Genomic DNA, 14,412 nt, shown 5'->3' on the forward strand with positions numbered 1-14,412 from the left:
TCTCTTCTGTTCTCTCACCTACTTTCCTGACACGCAAAGAGCATTCTTAACACCACTTGTGAAACTGCCCACAATTAAATGGTGAGATGGGGGTAAGAGTTCAAAAGGAGGGAGTTTGAAAGACAACCTCCTACCCCTCAAATATGGCAGATCCCACTCAACGCCAGCAAAGCCCCTTTTGAGCTTGCTCTGACTTACATTGGCACTCATTCCTAACCTCTACCGTATGGAGATCAGAGACTGTTGGGCTTGATTTAAAGCTTCATGATTCCAGATTGAGAATGACGGGAGCAGTGGCGTAGGGAGCCGCTTTGCCACCCAGAGCGGCAAATGCGGGGTCACCCACCCGGGGTGGGGCGCTGCTCCCTAGTGTGCGCATGTGCGCCCTGATGTCACGACGCATGCGCAGCATCCAGGGTGGAGTGTGCATGTGTGGACATATGCACTCCACCCAAGATGCTGGGCGCAAGCGGCCGGCACCCCTTCCGTGTGGCGGCGGTGGCAACTTTTAAGGCTGCAGCGCGTGAGCAGCAGCACAGACGCCTGTCTGTGCTGCTGCTCGCACGCTGCAGCCTTAAAAGTTGCTGCGAGGGATCCTATTCCCTCCCCTTCAATACTTCCCCAACAGTGACTCTCCCTAAGTTTCACTGACAACTAGGACGAATCCTTCAGTGTTCATACGGGAGTTGTCTCTGGGGTACCTCAGGGCTCTACGTTTGAAAACCTCTTGCCACCTATGGGATCTCCCTACCAGGGTTCCCATCTACTGCAGTTTGCCTCCCCTTTAGGCAGATAAGTGGCACACTTGGCTTCACTGTCCAGCCCTCTGTATGACAGGAGAATAAGCAAACAGTTTCCTCTTCCCCAGGAAAGCTTTGTTCTCTCCTCTTAGTCACACCTCCTAAGGTACTGATACACTGCCACAGTCAGCGAACGTTTAAGCACATTTAACTTTATTAGGTAACTTGAAAACATGGATGTCTCGGGTTATTACTGGTACAAATCTTCTTCTCATGTAATTCAGCTTAGTTATAATATTTCCTGCATCCCTTTAGCAATAGTAATGACCTTTCCTCCCATTCCCCACAGCCTAACCTCTCATTTTCTCTCTCTAATCTTCCACCCCAAACTGCCAAACCCTCAACTGCCTTTCAACCGTTGTTCCCCCTCCTTTTAGAATGCCAACTAGCTCCGCCTCCCAGGGAACGCCTACCTAACATGGGAGTGATAGATTAGCGCATGATGAACCTGAATCATCAGCAGGCATTATTCCGCCATAGTTGCCACCGCCGCCACAGTGGCCGCATGGAAGGGGTGCCGGCCGCTTGCGCCCGACATCTTGGGTGGAGTGTGCATGTCCGCACATGTGCCGGGCGGTGGCTTGGGAGTGGGGTGTGTGTGGCACCGAGTGTCACCCTCCCCCCAGGCTGGCACCTGGGGCGCTCCGCCCCCATCGCCCCCCCTCGGTATGCCACTGGGTGGGAGGTCTGTTTAGGTTGGTTTAATCTGAATATTACTGACCTCTTGAATCAGCTTGAAGGTACACTTCTAGTTACATGGCCTGACTTTTCTGCCATCCTCTCCTTCCTACTGCATACTAATTGATTTAGATTATTATATTTCAACATTTATTTTTCTTTTTTTAATGAGCAGCAACAAAATGTTGAAAAGCAGCAACAACAAATGTGCATGAAGTGAAATAAAAGCTTCACTGAACAAAAACCACCGAAACCTTAAAGCACCAAGGAAGATGAACAACAACAACAACAACACAGCAGTATTACCAATCACCAAATTAGAGAAGGCATACAGAAACCTGTCCAACCAAGAAAGCTTTCATGATCAAAGAGCAAACCTGATAGGCTGCCTTGGGAAGTGAATCCCACAGTTAGGGTGCCAACTCCAAAAAGGCCCCACCATATTGTTGCCAGCTGTCATCTGACAATCTTAGGACACACAGGGTTAGGAGATCTTAAATATTCTGCGTTGTATCTAGGGCAGAGCCGTAGCTAGTCCAGATAGCGCCCCCTAGCCACGAACAAATTAGCTATTCTTTCTGCCTCTCCTCCCACCCACCCCTCCACCCATTCAATTCACCCTCAATTTAAAACCATTTCTTATGTGGCAATAATCAATATTTATATTTATGGACATATTTTTATCTGATTTTGCGTGCCGCCCCCCCCTTTCCTGAGCCCCTGGTGGGGGCCCACCTCACCACCCCCTAGCTACAGCCCCGATCTAGTGCAAGATCTATTCAGAGTAGACCCACTGAAATTAATAGGCATGACTAACTTGCATTCATTAATTTCAACTGAGTAAAACCCAATTAAATGCAACCTTTTGTTTTGGGGCCCCCTGTTACAGTTAACAAACACACCAGAGCTAAGTAGCGTCAGATATCCAGTAGTGTCTTTAACCTGCAAGATTGCTGGTTAAATCCACCACCTCAAACTGCCCTCTTCTGAACAATCAGCTAAATCCTTGACTGATTGCTCGAGCAATTGAATCAGCAGCAATATAAATTTTGTGCCCCTGTCTTTCATCACATGCAGACAAACCCTGATGGCTTGGAAGCAGGATTCGGGCCTAAAGATGTAAGAAAAGAGCCTACCTATGGACGTTTCCTTCAAGGTTTTTCACCTTCAGCTCATCCTCTTCTGACTGCCTCTGCCTGGCTTCTTCTTCTGCTGGTGAACCGGCAGGAATTCCTTGCAGCAACCATTTTTCACGGAGTGCTTTTGACTAGGGTGGAAGATGATGGGGAGGGGGGGGGGAAGCACACACGGTGAGACATTAAGAGACTTCTCTTCTTTAATATTTGATAGCTCTCTTGAAGACACGGATTAGCACTTTCAGCACGACACACACGGAACACTCTGGGCCCATCCTCAAGGACTGGTTCATATCTCAACATGGGTGTCGCATCTACTCTATGTAGTAAATAGGTAACTGGATTGTTAACTGGCAGTAATTTTGATTTGCTGCTGTAAGTGGCAATCAATCGGACGAGGACTGAAACTCTACACCGGGGTGGAATTCGATGTGGTACTAGTTTTAAAATAGTTAATTCTGTCCTCATCATGTGATGTTCTGGGGGTTCTCCTGACCTCCACAAATGATTGGGGATGAGTGGGAATGCAGACCCAGTATACCTGAAGGAGTGTCTCCACTCCCATCATTCAGCCTGGACACTGAGGTCCAGCTCTGAGGGTCTTCTGGCGGTTCCCTCACTGTGAGAAGTGAAGCTACAGGGAACCAGGTAGAGGGCCTTCTCAGCAGTGGCTCCCTCCCTGTGGAACGCCCTCCTAGCAGATGTCAAGGAAATAAACAACTATCTGATTTTTAGAAGACATCTGAAGGCAGCCCTGTTTAGGGAAGGTTTTAATGTTTTATCGTTTTGTTTTTTTTTAATTACAGTGGAACCTTGGTTCTCGAACTTAATCTGTTCCGGAAGTCCATTCGACTCCAGGGGCGTAGCAAGGGGGGGGTCGTAGGGGTTAGTCCACCCCATTTTCCATAATGGAGGGGGTGACAAATTATCAAGGAACAATTACTGCCCTACTAGGGCGGTTCATTAAAAAACTTTTTTATTTTGAAAATGCCTGCTCCAAAGGTCTTATCTTACTATACTAGGGATTATATAGCTATATATGAAATTTCATGCATATCGGTTAATATCTTGACCCTCCTCCACCAAAATAGCTGTTCACTTGGCTGTTTTCCTATGTCGTGAAGGCTGAAATTTCAGTTCAGTGGAGCACTTACTGTTCCCAACCCTAACCCTGTGGAAAGCCATCTAATTAGACTTTAATTTGATTTTTGAGATGTTTTTAGGAGGTAATTTAATTATTGTTTGATTTTATACCAACGTTATGTATCTGATGTTAGCCACCCTGAGCCCGACTTCGGCCGGGGAGGGCAGGATATAAATAAAAGTTTATTATTATTATTACTTATTATTCCTTTGTAAGAAAATATGAAATAATGTAAAACCATTTTTGCGGGGGGGGGGAATCAATGGGGGGGGGGTTTGACAAGAAATTTCCCGCACCGGGTACCACCTGACCTTCCTACGCCTCTGTTCAACTCCCCAGGCATTTGAAAACCAAGGCGCAGCTTCCGGTTGCTGCAGGCGCCCTGGAAACAATAGCCGACAAACGCATTGGACGTTCAGCTTCCCAAAAATGTTCGAAAACCGGAACACTTACTTCTGTGTTTTCGGTGTTCGGGAGCTGATTTGTTCGTCAACTAAGCCGTTTGAAAACCAAGGTTCCACTGTATTAATATTCTGTTGGGAGCCGCCCAGAGTGGCTGGGGAAACTCAGCCAGATGGGTGGAGTATAAACAATAAATTATTATTATAGACAAAGAGAAGTAGGGAAGCCGCAGTTAAGCTAGCAGGAATAGTGTTGGCTTCCGCACTATTTTGTTTTTTTAATAACAAAAGGTGCATCTGTCAGGATACATGAACTTTTTACTTTCTTACCCACCACACACCATTGCTGCGGATACTTTTCTCACAGCATGGATGGGATCTGGTATCCAAAGTGAGCCGCATGACGGGCTGACATGTCACACACATGCCACATGGCGTGTCCATGTTGCTGTGGGATTCTGAGGAGGCCTAGTCCCCTCCTTGAAATTTGATTCTGAGGAGGCCTAGTCCCCTCAGTCCCCCCTGCCCCAGATGGCACCTCAGAAAGAAACCTGATGTGAGAGAACACGGCAAAGCAAAATAGGGAGAGGTTCAATGTCCAGCTCTCCTCACTCATGTAGAGTTTCATTGTCAAAGTTAGCTTCTCTTTATACATGAACAGGACAGATGTGTCATGTGTGAATAAACATTTTGTTCTTCTGCAACACATGTCCTTCAATGAGGCTACCGATGAATAAATTGGCAATTCTGGCTTCTAATTCTTCCAGTCCTAAATTCAGTTCACCACATTTCTGCAACTGTTTGTCAGCATATTAGTGTATATTTCTCCTAATACAGTCACAAAATTTGGAAAAACAACTGTTGAAGGATAGCTTTGTTTCTGTTTGCGTATTGTTCTGGAAAGTGTCGACTTTGAAGGTTTGCATTAAAATGCAAACCCAACCGGTTTTCTCCCCCATCCCTAAGTAAGGGCAAGATGCTATCTGCTCATGGCAGGCCATCTTTGTATTAAAGGCAAGCCATTATCTGAAAAGGCACTAACAAGAGTTTCTAAAACAGACCATGCTGAAAGAGCAGAACTAGCTTGTGCAGATAGACGGAAGGAATCTACCTGCTTAGAGAAGCCTTTCAAACGAGATCAAATCAGCACAAGAATGAAGTCATGCTTAAGGGTTCTTGCTCGTCCTTCCTCCACAGTTGACAAAGAGATGTTGAGCTGTGTCTTGTGGACTGGTCTCCAGCCAGGTCCACCCACCAGCTGCTGTTGTTTACAGAGTATCTAACAGAATCGTTGCTGAGAAGCTGAATTGGCTGTTAGTAGCTCCTGGCAGAGCAATAAAGTGATGAGCAGATCTATCAGTGATAATCTCCCTGGCATCAGCAACCAACTGTATGGCCCTGACTCCGTAGGGAAAACAATGGCTAGCTGATCTGGATGCACACCGAGACACAGGTGTTGATGAATTTTGCTATTATAGTCCTGAAAAAAAGCTGTAGTTTTGGCTCATTTTTTTTTATTTTAAAAGTGAAGATTGGAAAAAAGGGTATGATGGCAGTAGTTTGGTTCCTCTTCCAACACAAACAACTTTAAAAGAAAGGTAAAATAGATTTCTACTCAACTATTTCTATCCTGAATTTTTCTAAGAATTCATTCCCCCCACCAAGAATGTATTCCCCCCTCCCCAACAAGGAGATCTCAGTGCATCAGCCTATGCTATCATTCTGGTTTATGACAGGTTGATTATCAAATCCAGATGTTCAAAGATATTTGTTTGTGGGAAAGCACAGTTAAGTGGTTGCAGATAAGCCAATATGGAGCAAAGCTTCTGGAAGACTGGAGCTGGGTGTTCATTTCTGAAGCTGCTAAACCTTAGCCAAAAATTAATTAATACAGCTGTGCACTCCCCAATTCTAATGCTGATAATTTTGTGGGTGGTGTCTTTTTGGAGAAGAGCAGCGGAGACCGACAGTATTAGTTTTATTTTCAAAGATAAAAGGAGAGCATAATGGAAGCAAGCGGTTCTTGTCAACAGGCAGGTAAAATCCATTGTTCCTGAATCAAATTTGCAAAGGGGGTTCTTGCACTTCAAGGTGCCTTGCAGCCAACTCACTGCTCTATGTGTTCCCTGCTCAAATTGCAAAATGGATCCCAAAGAATTATCTGCCCTTTCCATGAGCTGTAGCTTAAGGTCTTCCTTTGCAGAGGCGTGGCAAAGAATACACAGCCATCAAGGAATATTCCTTTAGTTCTGCCCAGACTACCCAATGATGCAATACCAACCAATTCTATCTGACGGTTAGCAAGCAATCAGCTTAATAAATAAATGATCACTCAGTATCTTCCAACAGAGCTACTCTGGTTACCAACATGTGACTGGGCTAGGTTCAAAGTTATTGTGTTAATTCACAAAACTCTAGGCAACTTGGCCCCCACAGTACTTTAAGGACCCCCTGATTCTTTACATGCTCTGCCTCAATCGGCAAGGCCTTCCGATGCGGCAATTTTCGGCGGCCCCACATCCCCTTGAGGGATGGCACCTTAGAGTGGCAGGCCTTCCCTGTGGAATTCCTTGCCACTAGAGGTTCAGCCACCCTTGCTCATTTTCAGCCATCTTATAAAATTTGATGTGTTTCTATTGTAATCTTGTTTTGTTTTGTTTTGTCTGCTTACCACCTTGAGATATTTTACGTGAAAGGGTGGTTTAGAAATATTTAAATAAACTAAATAGCAGTGCTGGTCCCAAGCTAGAGAAATGAAGTTTTTTTTGGGGGGGGGGGGGACCTCCAAAAAAATCAGGAAAAAATTGGGTCTTCCCATTTCCTACCTTGTGAAACCTTGTTTTGTTTCTTTCTGAAAAACTGGAAAACTTGAAAAAACATTGAATTATGAACTATTTTCTTTTGGAACAGTGAACAAAATGCTTAAGGCAAGGTGTTCAGATATATATCTTTGTCCTCTAAAATTATTTCTAAAACTGTGTAACAGGAAGACATTTATTATTTATCTATTTCAAAAAAACCTTATATACTGGTGTGTGTGTTTTTTCTAACCCATCTCTAACTGGTTTACAAAAAGAGTGGGAATTATTTAAGACCATGTATCAGACCATGACATTTTTTCTGTACACTTAAGCCAAGCAAGTCCTGAGGTGTACAATGAATTCTATGGAATTCAAAGACAGGAAAATAAAATATATAAAAGAAGCTGTAGAAATGCAACTAAATATCAGACATTTAGCACAGCATGTTAAATTGCTACAATAGGCAGAATAACCATTAATAAGCTCAGCAAGTAGTCTATGCTGCCGGAGAGTGGAGTTTGGGAACCACTCACCTAATGGGATATCTTACAAAGACATATCGTATAAACTCATATACTGTCACCCCAGATTTCTTTCCAGCTAAATTTCAAAGTACAATTGGGAAAAAAGCCTGCTTAGGTGCAAACATCATTCATTGCTGCAGAGACTGCAAAGGAAACCAAGGATGCTTGGAAAACGTAAACCGCCCTTAGATCTACAGATGAAGGGCAGTATACAGATTAAAATAATAAATGAATGAATGAATGAATGAATGAATAAATAAATAAATAAATACCAATTGTTTTCAAATTCCTGTATAAACAACCTGATCCACACCTCTTGCATAAACTGCAGATTGCAATTTAGCTACCCACCAGATTTCATACTGTGTTACAAATGTTGTAACACAGACCTGGACAGCTTATAGATGTATTAAAAGGTATATATTTAAATGTATCAGGAGTTTGTATTTAAAGGTAATGCAGCCTGGCCTGTATTTGCACAGATGCAGCCTTGTTGCTCTCTGATGAGCTTTTAAATCACCTTCATTAAATATATAGGCATATCGTTAGCTATTGCTACCAGAACATTAAGATTGTTCAGGCATTGGCCAATGGCAATTTTAAACGACTGCAGTAAATTTTCATTCAATTAGCAGTTGCTGCTCCACTTCTCTAGGGAGATTAGCAACTGTAGACCAAGCCTACAGCACATCACTAGAAGTCACTCTGCTGAGGTCTTATTGGCTCTCAGTATGTTTTTGAACACAATTCAAAGTGTTGGTGCTGACATTTAAAGCCCTAAATGGCCTCAGATCTGTATACCTGAAAGAGCATCACCACTCTCTTCATTCAGCCCGGACACTAAGGACCAGCTCTGATATGACCTTCTGGTGGTTCCCTCACTGCAAAAAGTGAGGTTACAGGGAACCAGGCAGAGGGCCTTCTCGGTAGTGGCACCCTCCCTGTGGAACACCCTCTCATTAGATGTCAAGGAGATGAGTAACTACAGCAGGCACCCCCCAAACTCGGCCCTCCAGCTGTTTTGGGACTACAATTCCCATCATCCCTGACCACTGGTCCTGTTAGCTAGGGATGATGGGAGCTGCAGTCCCCAAACAGCTGGAGGGCTGAGTCTGGGGATGCCTGAACTACAGTATACTATCTTTAGAAGACATCTGAAGGCAGCCCTATATAGGGAGGTTTTTAAAGTTTAAAGTTTGATTATGTTATTGGATGTAGGGACGTGGGTGGCACTGTGGGTTAAACCACAGAGCCTAGGACTTGCTGATCAGAAGGTCGGCGGTTCGAATCCCACGATGGGGTGAGCTCCTGTTGCTCGGTCCCTGCTCCTGCCAACCTAGCAGTTCAAAAGCACGTCAAAGTGCAAGTAGATAAATAGGTACCGCTCTGGCAGGAAGGTAAACGGTGTTTCCATGCACTGCTCTGGTTTGCCAGAAGCAGCTTAGTCATGCTGGTCACATGACCCGGAAGCTGTACGCCGGCTCCCTCGGCCAGTAAAGCGAGATGAGCGGCACAACCCTAGAGTCATCCGCGACTGGTCCTAATGGTCAGGGGTCCCTTTACCATTACCTTTACCTTTATGTTATTGGATAGGCTGGAAGCCACTCAGAGGGGCTGACACAACCCTGTCAAATGGGCAGAGTACTACTACTACTACTATTACTGCAGTCAGAGAGATACCGGTAAGTCTGGCCAGCCAAGGCAGACGCCCAGTTTCTGTTCTGTTCTGCTATATACATGCCAGGGCTAACGCAAGACATTTTCCCACCTGAGGCGAACCACAAAATAGTGCTTCCCTCCCTGCTAGGGAAGGAGGAGTGTGTAAATAACTACATCAGGGAAAAGGGAAGACTAAAGACCTACACCGGGATCTCCTGCGATTCGGCGACCTGAGGCAGCTGCTCTAACTCTGATACACACATTGGCATTCTTTTTCTAACTTGGGTAAACAACTGTCAATCCTCTTCTACTAATTATACTGCTTAACAACACACACACACACACACACACACAATAATAATCTGGGTCATTCCTATTCTTTTTAAAGCAAATATCAGGTCAACAGGGGGAGGAGACGGCTGAGCACCTCAAGCTATTTTTGGGGATGTGGATGTCTCTTGCCACTAGTTTATTCTAGGCTTTTTATCACGGCTAGTGCTAGGACAGGAAGCATCGGTAATGAATCACTGACAGGAACTGGAGTGTCCTGTAATGAGCAGATACAGACAGACGATGCTCCGGTGAAATCAAAAGGCACAGATTAGAAGCACCAGATAAACAGTTTAGCTCATCAAGGAGACGGATTCAACTCTGCTTCTGTTATTTCCAGGGCCATTGTGGGGCCAATTATATAAATAACTCAACACACACACAGCCTGTTCCCCTTAGCTCATTTTGAACGCCTTCACTTTCACGTTATTTAGATTAATCAACATTCAATAAATCCCGTATTCAGATGCTTCCATCTCCACTACCTACTGTAAAGTAATCCATCCTGTGCCACTTTACGCACAAGAGAGAGATGGGATACAGAAAGATAATGTATTCATTTCCCTCAGGGTGGTTAGAGTGTTGGACGGGGACCCACGAGGCCAGGGTTCAAATCCCTGCTCAGCCACAAAGCTCAGTGGGTGGTCTGGGGCCAGTTATTAGCTCTCAGTCTAACCTACCTCTTTTGGATGAAACGGCTGAGGGGGAGAATCATGTAAACATCCAAGCTCTTGGGAGATATGCTGGGATATAAATGTAATGATAAACTGAATATAATAAAATGAATTGGGTGGAATTCAAACTCATGTTCAGATGAATGTTCGGTCTGCAAGAATATTAGCCTGCCAGAGGGAATGATTCTGCTCTCCTCTCCCACACCCAATTCTGGGGATACCCCAGACTCCCCCAGAAATAATCCTAGGGTGCATGGGGATGCAGAAGGAGTGGGGGAAGCCCTGTAGAGCAAGTGGAAGCACATGTACAGGACTTCCAATGATAGAGTCATTTGGTGACTTCCAATCATTTGCTGACTGCCAGGGCTGTCTTTACACAGGGGTGCAAGGGGTGCGGGGCACCCGGGTGCCAAATTCTAGGGGGCGCCAGGTGCCTGCCATTGAAGCCGCCTAAGCTCTTAACTATCTACCTGTTATGAAATACAGTGGTACCTCGGGTTACAGACACTTCAGGTTACAGACTCCGCTGACCCAGAAATAGTACCTCAGGTTAAGAACTTTGCTTCAGGATGAGAACAGAAATCGTGTGGCAGCAGTGTAGTGGCAGCGGGATGCCCCATTAGCTAAAGTGGTACCTCAGGTTAAAAACAGCTTCAGGTTCAGAACGGACCTCCAGAACGATATATAGATATTTATTATGACGGCCATTGGCCCACGCGCACGATTTTTCAACCTCCAAAACGAATTAAGTTCTTAACCCGAGCTACCACTGTAATAAATAATTTTGATCAAGCTAGAAAAACAAAATGCATATATACCTAGGTATTACCCAAATGTATACCTACAGTTTCACTAAAGGACTTTCGACTTTGTGCACTCATTTACCAAAGACACGCTGCGCCAGCGGCGGCGCTTGTCATTCACAATGGCGGTGCTTGTCGGACTCAATGATTTGGGGGTGCTGGGCGGATCTTTGCACCCCGGCGGCGCATATGCTAAAGACTCCCCTGGTGACTGCTTCTCCTTATATCCAGCTTTCCTCATCCAAAAGTCATTCAAAGAAGCTCAATGAGATTGTAAAATGATGAGGGGGGGGGACCATTCACAGTTAAAAAACCCAAAACTATAAAACACACACACAAACACACACACACACACACACACACACACAATAGCATGACACATGTTTTGTCAAATGGCAAAAAACCATCCAAATCACCCTGCAACTTCCTTTACTCCTATGTTTGTGTGCAAATATCTTTAATAACCCTACTCATGTTCCTTCATCTGATTTATAGCTTAGTGAGATGAAGATGAAGCATTTATGGTGGCCACAACTAGGGAGGGGCTGGCCCGTTAAAATCTGCTCCGCCTGAGTTCTCAGAGGCGACATGACTCAGCCCTCCCCATTTAGTTTCCAGGCAGATGAAAAAAATATATTTTAAAATCTGCCCAGTTACACATACTTAAAAGTAATTACAAATTAAGAGGTGGTGTGTGGATGGAACACTGCCTTAGTTCCCCTGTCAACTTTTCCCTTTCAGAACTTCAGAAACCCAGTGTATCCACCCACCACTTGAATGGAAGCAGCACACCACCCCCAGGTCACTTCATAATGGAATCTGTCCGAGTATAGATTCTGAAGTAGACCATTGATCCAATCCAGGTCATGCGTGATCAGTCCAGATCGAATTAGGTGAATCCTCTGTGAAATCCAAAAAGGACAGATTCCTCCTTCATCCACTTATAAGATAGCTGAGAACAGTCACACACAAAACCCTTAAAACATTTGTCCCCTTTCATTGCATCCATTACGCAATAAAGTATTTTCGCAACTGTATTATTAAGCGCAGTAAATGCCCGTGTCTTTATTTAATCCTCCTTCTAGTAAAATTCCAAGCCTTTCTAGCAAATAGTGCTATGACAAAACCTGTCCTCTAATTTCTAGAAAGCTTTATTCATCCACATAAGGGGGTCCATTTTTTAGCCTCATTCACAGGGCACTTCAGAATATATAATTTCACCAAAAGTGCCAAGTGAGTTTATTGCAAAGTGGCTGAGTGCAGCGGGTGCTTTTTTCCTTTCTATTAAACATTTCTTCACTGCTTTGCAGCATCTCTGACTGCCCATGTTTCCTGATCTAAGAAAGTCAATGAGGTCTTTCTTTGGCCTTCGCCTGTCCCGCAGGGAGCTGTGGAAGTTATGAAGTTGATATGTGCAATGATTTTGTTTTTTTGTTTTTTAAGAAAGGCCCTTCCTTTTACCTATTAAAAATAGTTTCACATTGATTTGTTTAAAAGTAAAAATACTTCACTTTTAAAAAATGCAATAAGAGGAGCAAGTCAGCAGTAAATCACACTGATCAAGTGGAGTTCAATCTTTCTTAGCAAAGACAGGATCTGCATAGGAGTGTCAGTCCTATTGCTCAGCAATTCATCTCTGGTAGGTCTTGCCCACATGACGCACTTGCTGAGACCGAAGGTCTTTGCCTCATCATAGTTGACTAAGTCCTCTCCTCTTCAGGGTTTCCCTCCAAGCAATATGAGACTGTGGCTTTATGAAGCTGACCTCTCCTCTGCCCTTTTCATGCCTCTACTGGTTCTGGAAGAACAGCAGGGAGGGGAGTTTGTCACAGCAGGAGTGGGAGACTCCTGTGCCTCTTCACCAGCTGGACTCATCTCTGCCTCTTGGCCCCCCCCCTTCTCTCCTGATTCACCTTCTGCCTCTAGATTTCTCTCTGCCACAGATGCTCCCAGCTCACTAAACCCTGTTATCTCTTCAGCTCCCAGCACCTCCTCCTTCCAGTCTTCTCCCTCTTCTCCTTCTGATCTCTCATCGTTTTCCCACCACCAATCTCTGAACCCTGAGCCTTCTTTTCTTGGGGGTTCCCCAGCCGGTTCCCCTCTGTGTCTAACCAGTCCATGCCACTGCCTTCCTAGACTGAACTGAAAACTCAGCTGAGGGTATAATAAGTGTGGGCTCCCAGAAAGGCTGCAGAATGCAGAAAATAAGGTAAATTATTTGTGGAATGAAATAATAAACACTCACAAAACCCTTCAGCCGCTTAGAAGGTAAGTGCCGTACACTTCACCCATGCCAATTTTACTAAAATCCCCCCTTGCTTTTGATAATTTTCAAATGCAATTTCTTTTCTCATTAATTTAAGAATGCTCTACAGCAATAAGAATTTTTCCAGCACAACGTTATTAGGATCCTCTTCAAATAATCAAAATCACCTAGGAGATGCTCCTTTACACCATAGCCTTTTGTAGGTAATTAAGAGGAGTAAAACTAACCGAACAACAACAAAAAAGAGGATAATTGGTATGTATCCAATTGAAGGTGGGTGTGACCTGTTCAGAACTCCAGGTAACCCAGCACAGAAGCACTGAGTTGCTGCTGTCTATCTGCCCTCAAACACTCACTCAAGTATTCAAAACCCTCATTAATGTATCAGGTTTATTTAATCAAACGAATGAAAAATATGCAATAGCATCCCAGTGCAAAATTAACTGCTGCTGAAATACTACTACAATTTAGGGATAAACACTCCTCATTCAACCCAGAAATTATAGCCATAGGACCCTCCAGAGCAGAGTTTGCCCTACAGCGTCAATTACAAAACTACATCTATATGAAGAAATACTTTTTAAAAAAGGGGGGATGACGTTTTTTAAAATGTTCACTGCACTCAGACTGGTGCAATCCTATACAGGTAAAAAGGTAAAGGACCCCTGGATGGTTAAGTCCAGTGAAAGGCGACTATGGGGTTGCAACACTCATCTTGCTTTCAGGCTAAGGGAGCTGGCATTTGTCTACAGACAGCTTTCTGGGTCATGTGGCCAGCATGACTAAGCCACTTCTGGAGCAACGGAACACCGTGACGAAAACCAGAGCGCATGGAAACGCCTTTTACCTTCCCGCCGCAGCGGTACCTATTCATCTATTTGCACTGGTGTGCTTTCAAACTGCTAGGTTGGCAGGAGCTGGGACAGAGCAACGGGAGCTCACTCTGTCACAGGGATTTAAACCGCTAACCTCGGTTTAGACCACAACGCCACCCGCGTCCCCTTGGTGCAATCCTATACATCAGCCTTCACCATACATATGTTATGAATGTCAACTTCAGGCAGCATGGTCAATTATCAGGGATGATGTGTTGTTGCAGGGATCATTGGCAACTCAGGGGTGGAAGATTGCAATGCACACTTACCTGGGAGTATGTCTTATTAAGCTCAGTATGGTTTACTTCTGAGCAGTGTTAG

The 14,412-nt window shown here is 44.5% G+C and overlaps 1 protein-coding gene across 4 annotated transcripts in view; it reads right to left on the bottom strand.

Moving 5' to 3' along the window:
• PALM2AKAP2 (PALM2 and AKAP2 fusion) overlaps window positions 1-14,412 on the bottom strand; it is a 238,021-nt gene that overhangs the window by 174,676 nt on the left and 48,933 nt on the right. For all 4 annotated transcript variants that reach the window (XM_033173325.1, XM_033173327.1, XM_033173326.1 and 1 more), the window contains exon 3: window positions 2,615-2,745. In XM_033173325.1, coding sequence (XP_033029216.1) covers window positions 2,615-2,745 — 131 coding nt within the window. The remainder of the gene's footprint in view (window positions 1-2,614; window positions 2,746-14,412) is intronic.

This window comes from Lacerta agilis, chromosome 16 (assembly GCF_009819535.1).
Source record: "Lacerta agilis isolate rLacAgi1 chromosome 16, rLacAgi1.pri, whole genome shotgun sequence".
Lineage (NCBI taxonomy): Eukaryota > Metazoa > Chordata > Lepidosauria > Squamata > Lacertidae > Lacerta > Lacerta agilis.